At 48.0% G+C, this 21,798-nt stretch overlaps 3 protein-coding genes across 7 annotated transcripts in view; all 3 read left to right on the top strand.

The window, feature by feature from the left end:
- The window catches only part of OGG1 (8-oxoguanine DNA glycosylase), a 45,124-nt gene extending 41,527 nt beyond the window's left edge, over positions 1-3,597 (top strand). Inside the window, exon 9 of the transcript XR_015248259.1 lies at positions 3,479-3,597. The gene's annotated coding sequence lies outside the window, so the exon portion shown is untranslated. The remainder of the gene's footprint in view (positions 1-3,478) is intronic.
- ARPC4 (actin related protein 2/3 complex subunit 4) lies at positions 118-10,471 on the top strand. The gene is made up of 6 exons (XM_025922006.2): positions 118-269; positions 3,479-3,597; positions 4,808-4,919; positions 6,121-6,216; positions 7,188-7,358; positions 9,513-10,471. Exons 1-6 carry the CDS (start codon positions 267-269, stop codon positions 9,516-9,518), a joined length of 507 nt encoding a protein of 168 aa, XP_025777791.1. The 5' UTR covers positions 118-266; the 3' UTR covers positions 9,519-10,471.
- Positions 10,472-10,621: 150 nt separating this feature from the next.
- TTLL3 (tubulin tyrosine ligase like 3) overlaps positions 10,622-21,798 on the top strand; it is a 29,425-nt gene continuing 18,248 nt past the window's right edge. For all 5 annotated transcript variants that reach the window (XM_086697471.1, XM_086697470.1, XM_086697469.1 and 2 more), the window contains exons 1-8: positions 10,622-13,660; positions 13,806-13,897; positions 15,668-15,836; positions 15,978-16,075; positions 17,183-17,311; positions 18,684-18,798; positions 19,538-19,636; positions 20,887-21,082. In XM_086697471.1, coding sequence (XP_086553597.1) covers positions 12,904-13,660; positions 13,806-13,897; positions 15,668-15,836; positions 15,978-16,075; positions 17,183-17,311; positions 18,684-18,798; positions 19,538-19,636; positions 20,887-21,082 — 1,655 coding nt within the window. In that variant the 5' untranslated portion in view covers positions 10,622-12,903. The remainder of the gene's footprint in view (positions 13,661-13,805; positions 13,898-15,667; positions 15,837-15,977; positions 16,076-17,182; positions 17,312-18,683; positions 18,799-19,537; positions 19,637-20,886; positions 21,083-21,798) is intronic.

The following is a 21,798-nucleotide window of genomic DNA, read 5'->3' as shown; positions in this document are numbered from 1 at the left end:
AAAGTCACAAGCGAGAGCTACACTCATAACGGGATAGGCTTGAGTATTGATCTGAAGCTTCAGGAGTCTAAAAATACCGAGGCAGTCCTAGCGGAGAAACTTCAAAAGGACCAAGTGCTCCTAGGCTCCCCCTTCTCCGCTCGGAGCATAGATGGTACCTTCCGGAAGTCCGGGCGGAGACTGAGGTTGCGCGTCTCGCGAAAGGGCTGGCGTCGTGGGGCTGGCCACTTCCGCACTTCCGCTTTCCGGCCCAGCCAGCGCCCGCGATGGTGAGAGAGCCGGGCCCCGGGCCAGGGACCCCCGCTGTTTTGCCTCAAAGCTCTGGGTCTGGGGGAGATGCGGTTTTGCAACGGAGAGGCCCGGGGCCGAGGGATGCTGTGGGGTGTGGGGGCGCGATGAGGCTGGGAGAAAGAGGGCGGGGCGGGAGCCAAAGTGAGGAAGGGGCGAGCGGGGGACGCTCTCGTAAGAAGCAGGCCTTGCAGCTTCATGGTCTGGCTTTTGATGCAGGTGGGGAATTGTGAGGCATGGAGGACGCCGGAAGTGGGGCTGGTGATAGCGCCTCGAAGACACGTAGTAGGCCTCACTGCCCACAGTAGGGGAGCTGAGGCATAGAGTAGGGTCACCTCCTCACCTAGAATAGAACTTCACTAAATACACTGTCCTGTTCTCTCCTGCCTGCTTGACCCACAGTTTCTCAAAGGAAGTGTCTACACTTCCGTATCCCACTCTTCTCCTTATCCCCTGCTTTGCTTCTATCTCCTCGAAGTATCTCTTATGCTGTCGCCACCCAGACCTCTTCCTGGTCAGAACTCTTAGCCTTACCGTAGTCCCTGAGCTCTGATACTACTGATCCCTCCCTTCCTGGAAATCCTCCCCTTTGATAAATGTGGGTGTTCCTGGGAGTTGAGACTGGCTCACCACCTTCCTCTTTACATTTTTCCTAGTGGTACCTATCTAGTTTCTTGGCTTTGGTGACCTTGTGTGTTCTGGTGACTCTTGAATCTGCCTTCCTCGCTCTCTTTTAAGGTTTGCCTGGAAATCTTGATAACACGTTCATAGTAGACCTCCAGATCAAGACCCATTTTTTCTCCTAAACTTGCTTTTCTTTCTGTGGTGCTGTGGCTTTGTGTCTTCTTACCTCAGCTAGAAACCTGGATTTTCTCAAAGTCAGCTTTATTGAGTTATTACATGAGAATACGTTTTATTTGTACAAGAGCAGGTGTCATGAGCCTTGCCCCTTAAAAATTATCCTTTTTAGATTTATCACTTTTGACAAACACGATCATGTAAGTACTGCGATCAAGACAGCAGAATGTTTCCTCAAAAAACTCCCTCACGTCCCTCTGTTATCAGTCCTATCTTCTCATTCCAGCACTGATTTTTTTTTTCTCCTATAGTATTCTTTTTCCATATTGTCATATAAAAGGAATTCTTCAGTGTGTGGGCTTTTTAATGTGGTTTCTTAACATAGTGCACTTGAGATTCATCTATGTTCCGTGTATCAGGAATCTTTCCTATACTATTTATTGCTGAGTAGTGTTTCCTCAAATGGGTGAACCATGGTTTGGTGGGAGGTGCTTTTTGATTCCATTATCCTCTACATCTTATGTCAGTCCAACTGTTGTGAGGACTCTCTGCTTGTCCTGTCCACCGCCCCAGTCCAGGTTCTCATCACTGCTCCTTGAATAACCCTCTTTGCCTTTTGTCTCACTTCCCTCTCCAGTCCATTCTCTGCAGAGCCCCCATGCAACTGTAGTCATGTAACTTCCTCCTCAGAAAGCCCCAACAGTTCCTTACTACCTAAAAGAAAGGCTAAGCTCAACAGTCTGGCATTTGAAATTAGCCATGAATCTCTAGGCTACCATTGCAGCCTCATCTGCTGAACCTAAAATGCTTCCCCTAGGGGCACCTGGGTGACTTAGTAGGTTAAGCATCTCTTGATCTCAGCTTAGGTCTTGATCTTAGGGTTGTAAGTTCAAGCACCACGTTGGGCTTCATGCTGGGCCTAAAGCCTACTTAGTTAAAAAGGAAAAAAATGCTTCCTGTATACAGCAACACTGTACTCATCGCTACTTCTGGAACTCTTAATGCCCTTTTGTGTTATTTTAACCTTGTTTATGCTATTTCCATAATATTGTTTAGAAAAGGAGTAGCACTGCATTTGTTAGGTACTGAGCAAGGTGCAAGGAATATAGATTTCAGTAAAGGAGACCAGGAAGCTTAAAGTCTAGTGAAGAAGAAATCACCTTATTAAATAAGTATAAAAGATGTGTCATTGTAGATTACAATAAATGCTATCAAGAGGGAAGTCACGATGGGGCGCCTGGGTGGCGCAGTCGGTTAAGCGTCCGACTTCAGCCAGGTCACGATCTCGCAGTCCGTGAGTTCGAGCCCCGCGTCGGGCTCTGGGCTGATGGCTCAGAGCCTGGAGCCTGTTTCCGATTCTGTGTCTCCCTCTCTCTCTGCCCCTCCCCCGTTCATGCTCTGTCTCTCTCTGTCCCAAAAATAAATAAACGTTGAAAAAAAAAAAATTTAAAAAAAAAATAAAAAAAAAAAAAGAGGGAAGTCACGAAAGGCCTCTGTAAAGAAGGAAGAGGCCTTCCCTAAATAAGCCAAGATCTAAGGGCTGACGTAGGTCGAGAGGGGAAAAAAAGCCTGCAGGTAGATGGATCAGCCTGTGTAAAGCCCTGAGGTGAGAAAGAACTTAGCTAATAATAAGAAACTGAAGATAGGCCAGTGTAGGTAGAAGCTGATCCCTCTAATGGGAATGTCCTTAGTCTACTTTTCCTTGTTGTAAAATCATTCTGATCCTATTTTCATCTTCACGTCCAAACCAGTTTCTTCTGGAAATGTAATTTGTAAGTCTAATTATGTCACATTTCATCCTCCTTTATATCATAGTCACTTTTTCTGTCTCCTCTACCCAGTGGAGCTATTTAAAGGTAGAGATTGTCTTTATGTTTTATTTTTTCCCCCACCCTTAAAGGTAGAGGTGGTCTTTAAATTCTTAGCATCTGGATCAGTGCCTGGCACACAGTAAACATCCATTGTTGGCTCAAAAGACAGATTGAGAATAGTCCTTCACCTGCATGCCTCTCAACCAGAGTTTCTCAACCTCAGCACTGTTTGGAGTTGAATAATTCTTTTTTGTGCATTGTAGGATGTTTAGCAGTATGCCTGGTCTCTACTCATTGCCAGTAGCTCTCCCACTCCACCCCCAGTCCTGTCAGTGAAAAATGTCCTGACATTGCTGAATGTCTCCTGGCAAGAAAAATGGTTCCCTGTTGAGAACCACTGCTCTAGACTTAGAATGAAATGCACCTTGAAGGCTTACTCTGTTTGGTTCATGTGGTCTGAAAGGCAGGTACTGTCAGTACCGTCTGGCTCCTTTGTAGCTAGTGTGGGGCGGGGTGGGGGGGGCGGTGGCAGTGGGTTTGCAGAGACAGACTCTGATCCTCCCTTTGGTTTTTTCTTACAGACTGCCACTCTCCGCCCCTACCTGAGTGCCGTGCGGGCCACGCTGCAGGCTGCCCTCTGCCTGGAGAATTTCTCCTCCCAGGTTGTGGAACGACACAACAAGCCCGAGGTGGAAGTCAGGTAGGGCAGAGAAAGGTCAGGGTGGGGATGATGGACTCAGCCCCAGAGATGGCAGTTGTCTGGAGGCTACCACAAAGTTGCATCCTGGAGTTGGAGACAGCTACACTTCTGCAGTTCACTTATTTTGTCTTGTTGCCAGATGAACAATGGTTCCCAATTCACAGTTCGGAAAATAGGGTCAGTGGGTTGGCAGGACAAAACCCAGGGGAGAAACTCCTCTGGAACCAAGATTGCTTGGCACAAGGTGTGAGTTCTCAGAGTGGGGCTGTTGGTCAAGTATCTCCTGTGGCATTACTGAACCCAGTTTAAGGAGAGGGTGGAGAATTTTGTTATCCAAGATCCCATCTCCATTCTTTTGTAATTTAAAGTTCAAGGGCTGTGTTTCCCTGCCTCCCTGGACTCATCATTTATTTCAGATATTCCGTATTTTGGGTTATTTTCTCTTATCTGATTTATGTTTTATTAAATATTCTGTTTCCCTTTAAAGTTTAATCTGAGACATAACTGAGATAAGCAGTGTTACCACACCAAGTTGAAATGAATTGAATTTAAAAATACTGAAAACATATTAGCATGCGTCATGTTGTTTTACTTAAAATATGTTTTCCACTAGGCATTTTAATTGCCAGTACACATAACTGTAGATTCAGAGGCATCAAAATGGGAACTGAGCTGAGAGGGGTCTTGATGCCAAATAAGTGAATCATTCGTGAATTGATAAAGGAGACCAAACTGTGTTTTGTTTTTAGCTTGCCCTTTTATCCCTAAGGTAGCCTCTCTCTTCTCATTCCCTAAATGGTGTATGGGTTTGCCTGTAGTTATTTAAATAAGAGCTGTCGTTTGTAAAGCTCCTACCATGTGCCCCGCACTCTGTTAGACAATTGACCCTTTTTGATCTCTCTCAATCCTCGCCAGTGAAATAGGAATCAGTCATTTACAGATGAGGAAATTGAGATTCCAACAGGGTAACTTGTCCAAGGAAAGTAACAGAGGAGACTGGATTTCAAAACCTTTTCGCCCTGACTCCAGAGCCTTGCTCCTTCTGTTGGAGAACACGCTCGCTGGCCCCCATCTTGGAGCACCCCTACTTGTGAGTCTCCTCTTCCTTGGACTCTATGGTCTCAGATAGAAATTCCAGGTCCTGCTGTGGGGTCTCCCTGAGCATTCTGTTCCTCTATAGTACAGAGGCCTCTGTGACATTGTGTTTCAGGAGTAGCAAAGAGCTCCTATTGCAACCTGTGACCATCAGCAGGAATGAGAAGGAAAAGGTTCTGATTGAGGGCTCCATCAACTCTGTCCGGGTCAGCATTGCTGTGAAACAGGTGAGCTCACCACTGAGCCCCTGCCTCCTTAGGAGGCCAGGGATCCTCATCTGAGAGAGCTGTGCTAGATTCAAGGGGCAAAGAAACCCAGGCTCTATTTTCTTGACTGTACCTAGGGAATGATTTGCCAAATTCAGCAGGTCAGTAGAGTAGAGAGAACAACCCTGTCTTCTAGGCCTTGCTCTGGATTACAAGTCAGGAAACATAGCAGCCAAGGTCATTGACAGTTTAGTGTGAAGTCAAGAATCATTTATAAGAAAGGGAGAATAAGTCCAGTTCAGAAAAATAAATAGTACCAGTATCAATTTAATAGCTATAACCTCTGAAAAAGAGATTTAGGATAAAGAACAAAGTGTAATTTCTTACGTTTTCTCAGGTGATGTTTCACAAGTGTGTGATATTCCTATCACCCTTATAATTATTGCCATATTTATGTATCATCTGGCCAGTTATTTGTTTAATGGATTTCCTTAAATTGACTTACTTTTCTTTATTTAAATTTGTTTGAAAACGAAATTTCGTGCTGTAGTAGAAAAGCAACATCACTTGACAAGAAGAGGGAACTCCAAAAAAATAAGTTCATTGAAAGAAAACAAAGCTGTTATTTAGACTAGATACTGTTGCCTACAGAAAACTCTGTCCTTGGGGGCCTGCTCTGTTAAAAAGGGAGATTAACAAGTGTTGGGAGGTGTTCAGGGCATACCAGCACCTAGTTGCAAAATTCTTCCATTAGAAATAATGAGAATTCAGCAGAGAAAAACTTTGGGGAGTTTTTGATGTTCATTGCTATTAAAGTGGAGATCACCTAAATTTATTTCTGATAGCCCCACATGGTATATGTCATAGACTTTGGAAAATGCAGCACTGGTGAAATGGGCAGGTGAGGAAGAGTCTGCTCAGAATGTAGGTATGAATTCTGGAAGGAGCGGATAAAAACCTCGGGTTTGCCAGAATTACCTCTCTGGAATGGGCGAAAGTGAGACTGTGATAGTGCCCTGTTAAGCTGAAGACGCTCTAATGTAATAGACATTCAGTTGGCAACCAGGTGCTCCACAATTCAGGCAGTGTTTGCTCCCAATGGCAAACCCCACTGCTTGCAGCAAGCCTAGGAGAAATTGAGGTCAAAAGATCAGGGCTACAGGTTTCTGTTAGCCTAGGATGTCAGATTTAGGGAGACCTGTTTATCCTTCACTCTTACTAGGCTGATGAGATCGAGAAGATTTTATGCCATAAGTTCATGCGCTTCATGATGATGCGAGCAGAGAACTTCTTTATCCTTCGAAGGAAGCCAGTGGAGGTGAGACTGTATGACCCACATGTTCATAATACCCAAGGTTCTTCCACCAAGTCTGCTGTCACTGGCCAGGGATTGTTCACAGAACCTGGATTGCTTCTCCAACTGTAGGACAAGCGCTCCCTGAGTTGAGAATGGGCCTTCATTTTGGCTGGAGTGGGAGTAAGAGGGATTAGAAGCTTAAGAGAAGTTGGGCCCACCTCAACCATGGGAAAGGCAAAAAATATGAGATACATTGCTCATCTTACTAGAGCCTTAATGGCAGAAAGGGCACGATGAATCAAATCCTTTCTGAGCTCTGCCACCACTAAATCATTGTCTCTCAAGGCCACAGTTGACATTGGCTCACGTTGTTGCCTGACTTTGTACTTGAGTACTTTCCACAGATTCTGTGCCAAATCAACTTAAAATATCTCCAGTGACTGAGCAGCTACCATGCAGAGCCACATGTACCATCAGATGTGTTGGCCAACCTCATCCTCATCCTGAGCTAAAATCTCTCTTCCTAAAAAAATAAATAAAAATAAAAATAAAAAAAATAAAATGTCTCTTCCTGCTCCTAGATCTAATCTCTGTGGCTACCCAGAACAAATAAGATTGCTCCTCCACACACAACCAATCCCATCCTTATCCCATAGTGTCTCTTCTCTCTGGTTGATTAGATTCTTCTGTTAGAAGATTTCAAGTTCCTTCATTCTCCCATGACTCATTCTGCATGCAGCTGTTTGTATCACAAACAGCTTTCCAGGGGTGCCTGACACAAAATTCTCACCTGGGGTCCGTTCCTTGGACCCAGCATAGATACCCTAGCAGAGCAGGTGGGCTGCTGCCTGAAGGACATGTGACTTGGGAGAAGATTGCAGCCAGTAGGAAGCATATAGCTGAGTGACCTTAGAGGACATGATCAACTAAGTGCCCTGGAAAGCTAATTCTCTCCTGTTTTTTCTCTTCTTCCTACTGTCTTCCTTCCCCAGGGATATGACATCAGTTTTCTGATCACCAACTTCCACACAGAGCAGATGTACAAACACAAGTTGGTGGACTTTGTGATCCACTTCATGGAAGAGATCGACAAGGAAATCAGTGAGATGAAGCTGTCGGTCAATGCTCGTGCACGCATCGTGGCTGAGGAGTTCCTCAAGAATGTAAGTGGGAGGACTTACTGGTGTCCCTACAGAGGGAGGAGGTGCCATGGGTTGAGAACTTAGAATCTGGCAGTAAAGTGGTGCCAGCAGTTTGTATTTCCTGAGGCCTCTAGGACCTTCTGGTGGGTGGCACATCAGCCAGGTGCCTTGGGGCTGGAGGACCTGAGGGTCATCTTTGTGAGCTGCAGGGCATTTTCTGTATGTGAGTGTCTCCAGGACACCTCTCTTAGTCTCTCATGGAGACTTAGATGCTCCTTTGTACATCTCAAAATGTACACAGTCCTTCTCTGTATCTAGTTCAAACCCCAGGTGAGGCAAGTTAAATCCACATGGGAATTTTCCAGGAATATAGGGCAGTTCATCATAGTGTAATTCCACTTCTCAGACAGACTTAAATATTTTTCTTCAGTGTCTGTTTCTCAGGCTTGTAGTCATGATTACTTTCATGGCTTCAGTCCTCCAGATCTCTCTTTCATTTGTTTGTGTCTTCCTAACTAACTGAAAGGACAACAGTCCTCTGAAGAGAAGGAATTGTTTACACTGAGGAGCTGATGACACAGTTGCTCTAATTTAGATATTCAAGATATCCTGCCTTTTTTTTTCTTCTTCCAACCAGTCTTTGGTTTGTTGACATGTTCTGCTCAGAGTCAACTATGATCCCTAGATGGTAGATTAAGGGTTTACTCCTGGCAGTGCATACAGATCCAGCCCAGAAGGAATTCAGATTCCTAAAAATGGAAATTACGCCTGCTTCCCCTGGGCTTTAATTATACGGAGGGCAGCCAGTGTACAAAGTAGCTGCCCTGTGCATGCAGAGCAGTGTGCTTGTTCAGATCACACAGACTTTGTGTGAGTCCGGCCTTGCTGCCTACTTGGGCATGTTCCTGAACCTCTCAACAAAGCCTCAGTTAACTCAGCTGTGAAATGAGACTGTTAATACGTACTTTTCAGTATGGTTGAGCATTAAATGAGGAAGTATATACAGAGCAGATCACCTGGTTCACAGTAAGCTTTCCAAGTATTGTAGCACCAGAGTTTTATGGCAAATGCACCAGGAGGCCTTTAGGTTCAACTACGAAAGAAAATAGTTCTTGTCCCGATTTATTATTTGGCTTATTCGTTCAAGAGTCATTTAATCATAATAATTGCATTTCTGTTGTTTAATCCCTGAAACAATCTTTGAGTCAGGTGTCATCACTATTTTATAGATGAGTGAACTGGGCTTTGGAAGTCAAATCACCTATCCAGGACCCTCAGCTAGTAAGATGAGAAACCAGGACTTGGAGCTTGGTTTTCAGATTCAAAAATCAAAGATAGTACCATGGCACTTGGCAGGGGTCACATACTCAAGTGCATGCATGGGTCAGGCAGGTAATAATGTGTGTGAGTGAAGTGGGCTATTGGGAACCTGGTAAGCATATGTCTTCTCTGAAGAGGACCGCTACCACAGAGCTCCTGTTCATTATGGTTTCATCTTCTAGCTTGTCAAAAGAATCCCCAAGTCTGGATTTGTATGCAACATCTTGCATATTTTCAAGGTTGTAAACTAATTCCTATCTTTCAAAAATACTTTATGGGCCAGACATTGCTCATTATTGGGCTGGGTTCAGTTTGTGGGCCAATTGGACCACAGCTTCTGGTCTGTAAAATGTCCAGGGCAGTTCTGGGTACCATGAAGGATACCTGAGGTCAGAAAACATTTCAAGGGCCTGTTATGGTTGGAGATCCACCCAGAGCTTGGCACTAAGTACCAGATCCTGGGTCCTTCTACTCTGCTCTTCTGGCCCCGAGTCCTCAAGCGCTTGCATTTAGGCCTCTCATCTCTAAAGAAGGCAACCTCAGTTCACCAAGTGAGGCACTGTGACAGCTTTATAGCAGCCTCCATGACAGGGCTAAGGGGAGCTGGGGAAAAGCCCACCTCACCCTTAATTTCTCTGCCGTGTTTAGTGCTGGGTTTAAGGCTAGTGCCCTGAAGGTCACTGCTGAAGGCTGACTGAATTAGAGCACGTCCCCAAGGTGTCCTGGGACCCAGCCCTTTCCCCCAGAAATCTGAGCACAGTGGCAGCTCTCAGATCAGCCCACCTCCCCAGAGCAGGCCTGCCAAGATACATACTGTAATAACCACCATTCACTGCCTCTTGGTTCTCTTGACAGTTTTAAACCATCTGGCTGGATCTTGAGGCCTTCCCCCTCAGACTCCCCCGTGTCTCTGCAAAGGCATCCTGGAGTTACTCCCTAGAGCGGCGGCGGAGGCAGCAGCAGCAAGCAGCAGCGGCAGAGCGGGGGAGCTGGGTCGGGGTGGGCATTAGATGCGGGAGGTGGGTGGTGTGCTTGCTAGCTGGGCAACAAAGCAGCAGTGGACCTGCCCCAAGGCCACAGGTGCCTGGTCAGGCTGGCTTCTGATGTTCAGTCCCCTGGACTGGGACAGATTTTTTTTAACGTCTTGAAACTTAAATTCTGTGCTTGTAGGAGACTGAAACCTTTTTGTCTTTTTTTTTTTTTTTTTTTTTTAAACAAACAACCTCCACCTCCAGTAGCTGTGACTGGTCCCAGTGATTGTACCATATTGGTCGCTGTGGGTCTGGGCGGGCCTGGAGCCAGAAGGCGACTATTGTCTCCCTTTCCCAATCACCCCCTCCCCAAGCCCCAGGTGGGGAGGGAGGGAGAGAGGGAAGGAGGAAGGTTTCAGACTCCAGTTCTTTTCCCTTGCTGTCTTATTCCTGAGCCTCCCTGGTCCCAGTAGAAGTTGTGGGGACCCTCTGCCAGCTTTCTGAGCTCTACCTGAAAATGGCCACCCAGCACTGGTTGAGGACAAGGGCTGAACTGGTGGCCACCAACCATGTCCAGGAGCTGGACCCTGAAAGCCAGGTACCTCTGGCCATAGGGGCCACTTTGTGCCCTCCCAGTTGAGAGGGGCCACTGTTTCGCCTTGTCTGTCAGTGCAGTGCCTGTGCTAGAGGTGGAGAGGTGAGTCCTCCAGAGCTTCCTGAGCTGGGGCTTTCCTGCCTGCTCTGGCTCCTCTGCTCCCACGCTCGCTGTACCTTTTCTTATTCTGGTGGATCCCCCCTGCTCCCCTGATTAAAGTCTCTTCTTGCCCCTTTGGGGCTGCATGAGGTCTGTGCACTGTGTGTATGAAAGGAGGGGAGGTGGGGCATTTTCTTCCCAAGACCACATAGCTGGTACTTAGGCCTGGGGGTCCCCATCAGAGGTAGTCTCCTGATTGGCCGACATTATGTTGTGCCAAGGGCCCGCACCCAGAGACCCCATTATAGTCCAAGCACCACTCATTTCTGAAACTGCTCTCTGCCTATACAGAGCTTTGGTCCTTTTCATATAAAGAGCTCAGTTGGGCTAAAAGGTAACCTCAGAGAGATGATAATTCCATTTTATGACTAAGGAAACCAAGGTTCCTTGAGATGTAGCAGCTTGCCCAAATCTCCCAGCTAGTGAGCAAGAGGGTAGACTTCAAATCCAAGGCTTCTGCCTCTATCTGTAATCACTAGCCACGTGTGGCTGTTTAACTTACTACAATTAGGTAAAGCTTAAAATTCACTTCCTCAGTCCCACCAGAGACATTTCAGGGGCTCAATAACTACAAACGACTACTTCCTACCATGTCAGAGAGTACATGCGTGACATTTCCATTGTTGGAGAAAGTTCTATCGGACAGCACTAGACTTTGGTGACTGCTTGAAGTTAAGAAACAACAACAAACACTTGTGTTTGAGTCCTGACTCTCAAGACTGAATTTGTGTGAGTTCTATTTATTCTGTGCTTCAGTTTCTTAATCTATAAAGTGGAGATAATGTAAACAATCTGACACAGTACTTTTCAAATAGGCACTAAATAAATGATAGCTGATCATTCCACCAGCACAGTATCTAAACTGATAATTTTCATTGTGCTAGGCATGGAGGTGGTGGGGGAGAGACCTTATGCCTGTTCGAGAGAGTTGGGGGATGGGTAGTGAAAACTATGTGTAAATTGGTGTATTGAAGTGTTTTCATATTCACAAATCTGGCAGTCTACAGTGGGTGTATTTATGGAAGGGGAGGAGGTTTGGGAAAAGTTTCAGAAGGGTTAGCGTTTGAGCTGAGCTTTCAAAAGAGTTTCTTCCAAATCACCAAAGAAGTCTTGAGGTAATGTTAAAGGGAAGAGGGATAGAGGTGGGAGTAACCTGAACAGCTATCATCCCTTTTATGACATTACCTGTGACCTCCCCAACTGCTGCCTTACAGAATTAGGTGTGCCCTCTGGGGCACATGGCTATGTTCTAGCTTTGCAGTAAATGTTAAAGGTGCTCATGGTGAAGCTGGATTTTCACTAGAGTATGGCAGCTGCTCACACAACCCTCACAGGACAGCATTGCCAAGGTGAGCCAGCCATTTCTCACAGATCCATCTCCCAGGGTCCAGAGCCCCTAAAACCAGGTTTGAGGCTGAGGAGAAAGAACAGACTGGATGGTTGCCAACAGCCTGCCACCTTCTGGGGGCATTCCTTTTGGGAAGCCCAGTCTCCAACCAAGGGAGGTTGGGAAGAGTGATCTCAGGTTGAGGTTGGCTGGACAGTGAGGTTGAGGATCCACCTGCATTGTACTGGCAGATCTACCCCGTAGTTAACAAAGCTGGGTTCTTAGACCCGAGTACTCTTACTTGGACTCTGCTTGAATGAGCACTGCTGGAGTTTGTACCTCAAATTGCTCCTTTGGTACTTTTGTGCCTAATAGGTAACCCATCTGAGTGATAATGTGTACTTATGTTAAATAAGAGTGGGGTTTTGGAGTCAGACCTGAGTTCCATTGCTGGCTGTCCTGTGTGATTTTAGGCGAATTAACCTTTTGGAGCCTTATTTATGTCACCTGTGACTTTGGAAGATCATACTTTGCCACAACCTCCAAAAAGGTTATTAAGTCTTTGCAGTCTGGAGGGCTGTGGCTGTTACATTTTTTCTGTGGTTGACTCAAACAATAATCTGTTTTCCTATTTCTGAGTTGGTGGTGTGGGGTGGGGGCAAGGGGGAGATTGTGCTACACTCTGTACTTTCCCATTGTTTCCCCCATATACTGCCCTGGCTTTCAGATCAATCCCCAAGGACCTTACCCTAGGCCCATCCGCCTTGCTCTGTAGATCTGATCCAGTTTCACTAGGCTCCAGCCACACTGGTTGCCTTTTAGTTCCCAGGGAAGGTTCTTACCCTCCTCAGGGCTGTTGCTGAGACTTTCCTGTCCCTGGAATACTATTCCTTTTCCCTAGCCAGCTCCTGACCTCCTTTGCGTTGTGTAGTCTTCAGCTTAAATGTCACCTCTTCAGAGAGGACATCTTTGCCTTCTCTAAACTTTATCCCCTTCCTGGTTTCAGTTTACTGCTTGTTGATTGCCCTTATCATACCTACAGCTGTTTTATTTCTTTGTTGCTTGCTATTTTGTTTTCCCTCCACTGGGCTGTAACCCCCATGAGGTCAGGGGTCACCTCTAGTTTCTTCTTCCAGTCTCCAGCACCTAGCTTGCTGCCTGCATATCACGGTTGCTCTCTATAAATACTGTGGAATGACCCAAACCACAGGAACCATGACCCTGAAGTTAACTGGCAGTGCGGTGCTCTGTGCTTCCACCTTCGGTGAGGTCCGTATTTTAGCCCGCTGGAGGGAGTCCGCAACCCACTACCTGAGCCCTGATTGTGCCCGGGGAATGGTTTCCAGGGCGACAGCAAACAGAGGGCGGGGCCTCGGAACTGAGGGCTACTCTCCAGCCTCCGCTGGGCCCTCCCCTGAGTGGAGGCGGCGTGCTGAGGGGAGGCGGGCTCTCGAGCGCCGGGACAGCGCTTGCCGTGAGCGGCGCATGCAGGGCCCCGGCGCCTCCCTGCTTCTGAGCGTGGGGGAGGTGGGGGCCGCGCCCCGGGGTTCTGCTGCCTGGTTCTGCCGGGAGGGCGGCCCGGTGTGCAGCTGGCGGCGGAAGCCGCAGCCTGCGGAGTCACGCACCAGAACCTCCGCCCCATGGCCGTGTGCGCACCACACCGAGTTCCAGCCTCCCGAGAAGCTGCCGGGACCTGGGCCTGCCTCCGCCCGTCCCGAGGTGGCTCGCGCAGGCCGCAAACGCGGGGCCGGGAGCCCCGCCGCTGCGCGCGGCCTAAGCCGCGCGTTCGAGTTGCCGGCCTACGGCATCCACGCGCAGAACACCGAGGATCTCTGCCGTTTCAGGTCCCCGCACACCTCGGCCCTGGATGATGCCCAGTCACGGGAGGATGAGGCCCGTTGCGGCCTGCCCATCCTGGTCGGAGGTGGTGGAGAGGACGAGACGACTTGGGGTGGGGGGAATGAGGGGTCGGGAGAAGTGCGGAGTGTGGGTATACGGATGAAGGGTGGAGAAAGGAGTGTGGGCGTCGGGAGGCCCGGAGAGACGCTAGGCCGAGCTCCCAGGCTGCCCCATGCCCACTCCGCATCTTTCTGCAGGTTCCCTTGTCCTCTGGCGAGGATTCTCCAAGGCGTCTCACCACATGGGCCGGCTCAGAAACGCCAGGATCCACGTGGAGAGAGCTGTCAAGGTCGGAGGGGGCTGGGGGGTGTCTAGAAAGGGCCCTGAGAATGGCTTAATCTGCCTCTCCGAACTGTATTCCTTCATTCTTTAAAAACAAACGAACAAAACCAAAAACCTTGATCCCACACCCATCTTAAAATATTCCCAATTCTTCAGTACCCCTTCTTTGTGGAATTGTCTAACTTAATTACCTGGGATTCACCACTCAGTTCTTAGCCTCTGGTTTCTAGCCTTAACCCACTCCCATCCGTCCCAGTCACTCTGACCTCCAAGGAGCCAAATCCAGCAGCCCCCTTTCTGTCTTAATCTTGGTCTGGTACCTTGTGTCACTCTACACTGCTGCCCCACATACTCTTCCCCCTTGGCTGTCTGCACACCCCTAGTTTTCCTTTCGCCCTCCCTGGCTGCTAATTTTCAGCCTTTGAAGGCTCTACGGGGCTTTCCTGGTTCCCTGGATCTCTCTCCACACCGATCTTCTTGGCTTTGGGTCCGGTCAACATGCCGTGCCCTCTACATGCCCTTGTCTCTTTTGACTCCACACTCCTTAGATCCATCCCCCTACTTGACATGTCCACCCAGAGAGAATTTAGAAGCATTTCATACCCATGCCCCAAACCATATTCTTGATTTTCCTGCCTAAACGTGTCATCCTCCCTAATCTCCGGTCTTCCTGTCTCTGAGTTATCAAGCCAGAAATATGATCTTTCTGTTTGTTCACCCACACATCTAGATAACCATGTTTTGTTCTTGTTTTTGTTTTTAAGTAAACTCTCTGCCTATCATGGGGCTGGAACTCACAACCCTGAGATCAAGAGTTGAGTGCTGTACTGACTGAGCCAGCCAGGCACCCTGCTTACCTACTACACATCTAACCCCATGAGCAAAATCAGTCATGTGTATTTCCAAAGCGAGTCTCCACTCTGTCACCTTCTCCACATCTTCACCCTCATTCTAGAATGCTATTGTGATTTTTCTCCTGCCCAAACCACGACAGCCTTCTAACTGGTCTCCCTGGTCCCCTCTCCTACCTACCCCTTTCCCCTCCATCTGTTCTCTGTATAGCAGCAAGCCAAACTTATAAAGCCTCCAAGCATATCACGTCCTCACTTTGCCTTTATTGCTTCATGCTACCCTCAATATAAAATTCAAGTCTGTTCAAGGCCTGCAGGCCTTCCTCAGTCTCCTGAAGCTACCACTACCTGCTTCCTTAGGAGCTCTGCCCTCATTTTCCACACCCTATCCTCCCTGGCTTCCTTCCAGTTTCTTCTGATCTCTGTTCAGCCTCAAGACCTTTGTACATGCTTTTCCCTCTGCCTGAACTGCCGTTTGCCTAGTTCTGTACACTCCTTCTTACCGTTCCCATGTATGTATTTCTAGTCTCTCTAGGTCCCTTTTGAGCATCCTGTTTTGGGAAGCAGCCAACCTGGATTTAAATGCTTTTTCACTTAATTACTCTGTGGCCAAACTATTCAACCTCTCTATGTCTCTGTTTCATAACCACTTAAATAGGGATAATAGCATCTATTAAGAATACATATTATTAATAATACATATAAGCTAAGCAGTGCATAGTAGGTGCTCAATAATTGTTAGCTATTACCATTATAATTATCACTATGCATATTTATTTCTCTATGTGTTTATAATTTGTCTCTCCTATTAGAACATAAACATTTCCTGAAGGCAGAAACCAGAACTGTCTGGTTCACCACTATATCCCATATGTTTGGCACTTGGATGATACTCACTGAATAAGTATCCTTCTCTCAACTTACAGCAGAAGAAGATCTTTATGATCCAAGGCCGCTACCCAGTGATACGGTGCCTCTTGCGCCGGAGAGGCTGGGTGGAGAAGAAGATGGTCCATCACTCAGGCACCACCCTGCCGCCACCCCAGAAGGATCTGGATAGCTCAGTAATGGGTGATAGTGACACCACTGAGGGTGGTGAGCCATTCCCTCCCTTTCCACAGGCTGCCCCTCCTGAGTCCCTTTCCTTTGGTTCCCTCTATCCCAGGGTTGAGACTTTGGTATGGGCCTATGGAGCAGGGACAGGGGCCTCACCAGGCCTGGGCTCTGCATCCACAGAGGATGAAGACGAGGACGAGGCGTTTCGGCCACCACAGCTGTTTGACTTTGATGATTTACTGGAATTTGATGATCTAGATGGGACACATGCTCTGATGGTGAGGGCCCCGGGGGCTGGCAGTGAGGGACTTAGAGGGAGAGCAGTAGAGTCCAGCTGGGTCACCTCAGAGAAGTCCTTTCCTTCTCTGGGCTTCAGTTTCCTCATCTATAGTAAAAACTGCTTCTATAAAGCCTGGATGCGCCAGCAGAGTGGTGAGGGACACAGTGGGGCTCAGACAAGGCTGGCCTGGGATCAGAACTCTGCTAGGTTATAAGCCAGCGTAACCTGCCCACCTAGTAATTCCCCCTTCCAAATAAAACCCCCTTATTTCACATCCTTTCTCTGCCCTTGGCAAGCGAAGGCTGGAAGGAAGTGCCTAAAAAGCTCTGAAAGACACTGATATGATGGTATGGAGGTGAGGACACCTCTGTGTTGAAGTGAGGACACTTGGCTTTAAATCTTGGCACCACCACTTACTAAGCTGAACTATACCAAATTGTCATTTTTTTATGTCAGAAAAAGTTGAACACTGGCAGTTTCATGTGGCTCGAGCCTGTGACCTCTTAGATAAGTCACTTACCCTGCTTGTGCCTCAGTTCCCTCATCTGTGAAATGGGGATAACAATAGCACCTACTTCATGGGGTTCTTATGAGCATTAAATGAATTGATAGGAAAACCACTTAAAAAAAAAAAAGGCACTTAGAACAGGGCCCGACACATGATGTCATTGCCTGTTAGTAATTCTACCTCCCAGAATTGTGGGAAGGATGAAGGAGGTAGAGTCCTGAGAGAGTCTTTGTCACACACTCTGTGCCCATCAGCTTGGAGTCACTGTCCTGTCACTGATAGCCATGGGCCAAAACAAAAGTGTGGCATTTGGTTGTGTGGCTCAGTCACTGCCTAGGGGCACCTGACCAAAGGAGTTCTGCCAGCCAGCCTGCTTTCTGCTCACAAGTGTGTGCCCTGGAGGAAGAGATGTCTCTTCTTACCTTATCCCAAGATGGGGTGTGGGCTAGAGGCCACCTTGGAAGCATACTCTTCTTCTATTCACACACGCACACATACACACACACACCCACACACAGGCTCAACAGAGTGAGGAGAAGTTTCTCAGTCCTTGTGCTGAGAAACACCAGCCTCCCCCATCTCCTCTGCTCTCCCCAGTCCCGCATGGTTCGGAACGAGATCCCCTATTTCATCTGGACCACACGGCGGGACGTGTTGGACTGTCAAATCCTCTCCAAGGATCAGATGATAAACCACTATGCCCGGGCTGGCTCCTTTACCACAAAGGTGGGTTCCCCAGCGGAGAGGGCATAGCAGCTTCTAACCGACTAGTCCTTGGGCTGGCAACCCCACTCCCTGCTTTCCTTGTCAGTAAGAGTTCTTAGGAGGTGGAGAGGTATATAGTTCAGTGAAATTTGGAGTCAGGCAGGCCTGGGTTCAAATCCAACCCCTGCAGCATATCTGGCAAATGTACACATAATGACTAAGATAGATTCCGGGATCCAAACAGCATCTGGAGCCAAGAAAACACCAAATCCAATGACTGTAAACAAGAGACCCCTTACCAGTTAAGCAAGGGGTATCTGGCTGATGGCTCCATTCGATCTTACCTGGGTTTATTAACAAGTGTTTTCACCTCTCTGAGCCTCAGTTTCCTCTTGTTTATTTTTTTATTTTTAATTTTCATTTTTATTCTTCATCCATTTTTGAGAGAGAGAGAACATAAGCAGGAGAGGGGAAGAAGGAGAGGGAGACACAGAATATGAAGCAGGCTCTAGGCTCTGAGCTGTCAGCACAGAGCCAGATTCAGGGCTTAAACCCATGAACTGAGAGATCATGACCTGAGCTGAAGTCAGATGCCCAACCCACTGGGCCACCCAGGTGCTGAGAATACCAATACCACCTATTTTGTAGGGTTCTGGCAAGAATGAAGAGCTTTATTATTAGAACCTACTAGTATGTTATTGGTGCGGGCTGGGAAGATATCCTAAAGGAGGCAGGTCTTTAAGAATGTGAAAGGGGGGCGCCTGGGTGGCGCAGTCGGTTAGGCGTCCGACTTCAGCCAGGTCACGATCTCGCGGTCCGTGGGTTCGCGCCCCGCGTCAGGCTCTGGGCTGATGGCTCGGAGCCTGGAGCCTGTTTCCGATTCTGTGTCTCCCTCTCTCTCTGCCCCTCCGCCGTTCGTGCTCTGTCTCTCTCTGTCCCAAAGATAAATAAACGTTGAAAAAAAAATCATTTAAAAAAAAAAAAAAAAGAATGTGAAAGGATGGGGACACTTGGGTGGCCTAGTGGGTTAAGCATCCAACTCTTCATTTTGGCTCAGGCTTGATCTCACAGTGCTGACGGCTCTGCTCTCTCTCCCTCTGCCCCTTTCCTGCTCATGCTCTCTCTTTTTCCCTCTCTCTCAAAATAAATAAACTTAAGAAAAAAAGAATGTGAAGGATGGATAAGAAGGATATACGGCATTCTTGGCAGAGCAAACTGCATGGGCATACATAAGGAAATGGATGAGTGAGTCAGGCCTATCAAGTGCAGCAGAGGCTCTGAGAACATTTAAGCAGGGTCTCCCTGAGCTGTCTGGGCATGTGGCGATTGTGGGAAGTCCCTTGAGGTGCTCTGGGAAAGTCCCACTGTGCCCCCTCAGTGGCTAACTTCATAGGTGGGTCTGTGTCTCAATCTCCGGAATTTGCCATGGTTTGATGAGGCTGATGCTGACTCCTTCTTTCCACGCTGCTACCGCCTGGGTGCTGAGGATGACAAAAAGGCCTTCATAGGTAAGGAGATGCCAGCCCCATTCCTGGACCCCCAGGCTAAACCCTGGTTCGTGTTAGAGAGCAAAAGGCCTCTCTTTAGATGCTCTCATTCACTCCAGCCGACTTCCTTCTCCATTTCCAATCCTTATCTTCCCTAATGTGACTCCCATAATGAACTTCCTAGCTTGGTCAACCCAGACCTCCAGAAGAGCTCAGATAGCTTAATTTGTATTCTAAAGCAGGTTCTCAGAGTTGGTCGATTGGTTGAGTTTAGAGTCCACTGTATATTCCAGGCCTGTGGCAAATTCCACTGGGTAGATTGGGTTCCAAATCTAGAAAAGGCTGTGGACTTTGGACTTCTAAGGCAGAGTAGTGTCCGACTTCAGAACATGTTCCAAGTTCAGGTCAGAATTTGGGTTCAGATTAGATGCTAGGTTTAAATTCATCTCCAAATCTGACATAGGTTTTAGGCTCAGGTCTGGTTCGCAGGCTAGAATAAGTGTCAAAAGTGTATCGGAAGGAACAGAAGGGGAAAATGAGACAACAGGTCTAGGCAAGATTCTGAAGGCAGTATATATACCACATCAGATTCTAGGCCTGGATCTGCAACTGCAACAGGAGCCAGGTACTAACCCCAGAGTCTAGAGTCAGAAGGTAGTTAGGTTCTGGATCCAAAATGGGGCAGGTTATGATCAGGTTCCGGAACCAGAACAGGCCTGAGCCTAGGGGCTGAGCAGGGTATCCCCTGCCCCGGGAGCAGAGGACTTCTGGCTGACAGCTGCCCGCAACGTTCTCAAGCTGGTGGTGAAGTCCGAATGGAAGTCGTTCTCTATTCAGGCAGAAGAGGAAGAGGCCCCAGGTAAGTACTATGGTTACCTCCACTCCCTACCTGTTTCATTTATCCTTCCACCCATCCATCCATGTGTTCATCTACACATCTGTCTATGTATTAGCCACATCCATCTGCCCCTCCCCATCATCTTTCTTCTTCCCACCCACCATCCATACATGTACCCACCCACTTGTCCATCCATCCATCTACTCACCTGTCTACCTGCCTAGTCCCCCACCCCCACCCACTGAGCTCACATTCACCCGCCCATCCATTTATCATTCATTTCCACACTGTTGATCTACTCATTCACCTACCTTCTCTCAGCTCCACACTCCTTATTGATCCATCCTCTCCTCTACCTACCTTCCTTCCCATCCTGCCACAAACTCATCTACCTATCTACCCACCTGCTTTTCCATTCTCCTATCCACCATCCATGTATCCTCCACTCCACCCACTCATCTGTTCTTCTTTCCCAATCACCCACCTGTCTTCTGATCCACTTGTTAATTAATCCACTGCATCATCCAGCCATCCCATGGGCCTGGCATGTGGCCAAGCAGTATAGAGAGGACAGACTAAGAAGACATGGTCCATCCCTGCCTGTGGGGAGCTCAGGTCTCGGATGAGGAAGAAGCAGTGAAACCATGTACTTTTATGTGGTCTGAGGACCCCTTGTCCCTTGTGGCAGGGGGCAGGGGTACACAGAGAATCCCTTACTGCATGTTGGCTCAACCCATTGCCTGCCCTTTCTGTCTCTGAACTTAGTTCCTACCTCTGAGTGTCCATCCTATTATCCAAGGGCCTATCAGCCATGGATTCAGGAAAGTAGGGGGCAGCTCTACTGGATAGAGGAAAATTCCTGCCTCTTCCAGAAAGAGTTCTCTCCATTGCTGTCTCCTGGGTGTGTCAGGTGAAAAGAAGACTTGTGTGCCAGGATCAGGGACACAAGGGCCTTATGTGTGTCAGAGGTCCCAGGAACAGAGAGGCTACAGGTGTGTGCTGGGGCTATATCCTGAGAGGCTTTGGTGCATTTAGGGTAGAACCTCAAGTGAATAACAGGTCCTGGAACAGTGGGGCCAAGGGTGAGTACTAGGGTCACAGGTGAATTTAGAACAAAGCCTCAGGTAAGTGACAGGTCCCGGGACAGTATAGGGTACAGGTGTATACTGGGCCTAAGGCAAATGACAGGCCTTAGAGCATTGGAGGCTGTGGCATATGTCAGGTTATGTGCCTTGCGTGTCAGATAGTGACAGGCCCCTTTCTGTCTTCAGGAGACAAGCAGCCCAAGAAACAGGAGAAAAAGCCAGCGACAGTGTCCCCAGAGTTTGTGGATGAGGCTTTGTGTGCCTGTGAGGAGCACCTTAGCAACCTGGCTCACATGGACATCGACAAGGGCCTGGAGGCGCCACTGTACCTCAGCCCTGAGGGCTGGTCCCTCTTCCTCCAGCGCTACTACCAAGTGGTCCAGTGAGTACCTCTGCCGCCGGGCTGCGGGGTGGGCAGGTTCCCCTGGCCCTCAGGGGGCTTCTGTGTTCTGAGCTGATGCTCAGAGATAAGACTCTCTCCTCCCCAGGCCTCCCACTTTTGTTTGCCCTGCCTCTACTGTTCAAGAACCCTCGGGGGCTCCCACTGCCTTCATGACAGGTCCCAAACCATTCTTCCTGAATCTTGGTTGACGTGCCATAATTACTGAGATCATGGCCTGTGCTGTCGGATAGTCTTGACTTTTAGCACCTTCCAAGCTCTTTGGCCTTGGCAAAGATCATCTCTCTGAGCTTTACTTTTCACATGCAAAATAATGTCTGCCTCCAAGGTAGGATTAGACAGGATAATTTGTGTTATGCACTCAGTGTAACTCCCAGGATTCATTCACAAAATGAGAGTCTGTCAAGTCATTTGGGATTTATCCTGGAGGCCAGTGTTTCCCAAAGGATGCTCCATAGGATGCTTAGCTCTGTGGGACCTAAATCGATTTGATGAAAGAAAGGCTTTTGTGGTCAGTTGCATTTGGAAAACATCAGGTTAAACAAAGTTAATGAATTTAGGCTTCCTTGATGCAAGACTTTTCAGAACCTGTGGGTGATGTCAACCTCCAAGAGACAGACTGTACACTATATCCTATACTTTTGTGACCCCAGCCCCGCCCTACCCCAAGCATCCTGAGGGGTTGTGTTCTCAGAACA

The sequence above is a fragment of the Puma concolor genome, chromosome A2, assembly GCF_028749965.1.
Source record: "Puma concolor isolate L17-30 chromosome A2, mPumCon1.1.hap2, whole genome shotgun sequence".
NCBI classification, from domain to species: Eukaryota; Metazoa; Chordata; class Mammalia; order Carnivora; family Felidae; genus Puma; species Puma concolor.
This window is presented reverse-complemented; position numbering and strand designations above follow the sequence as displayed.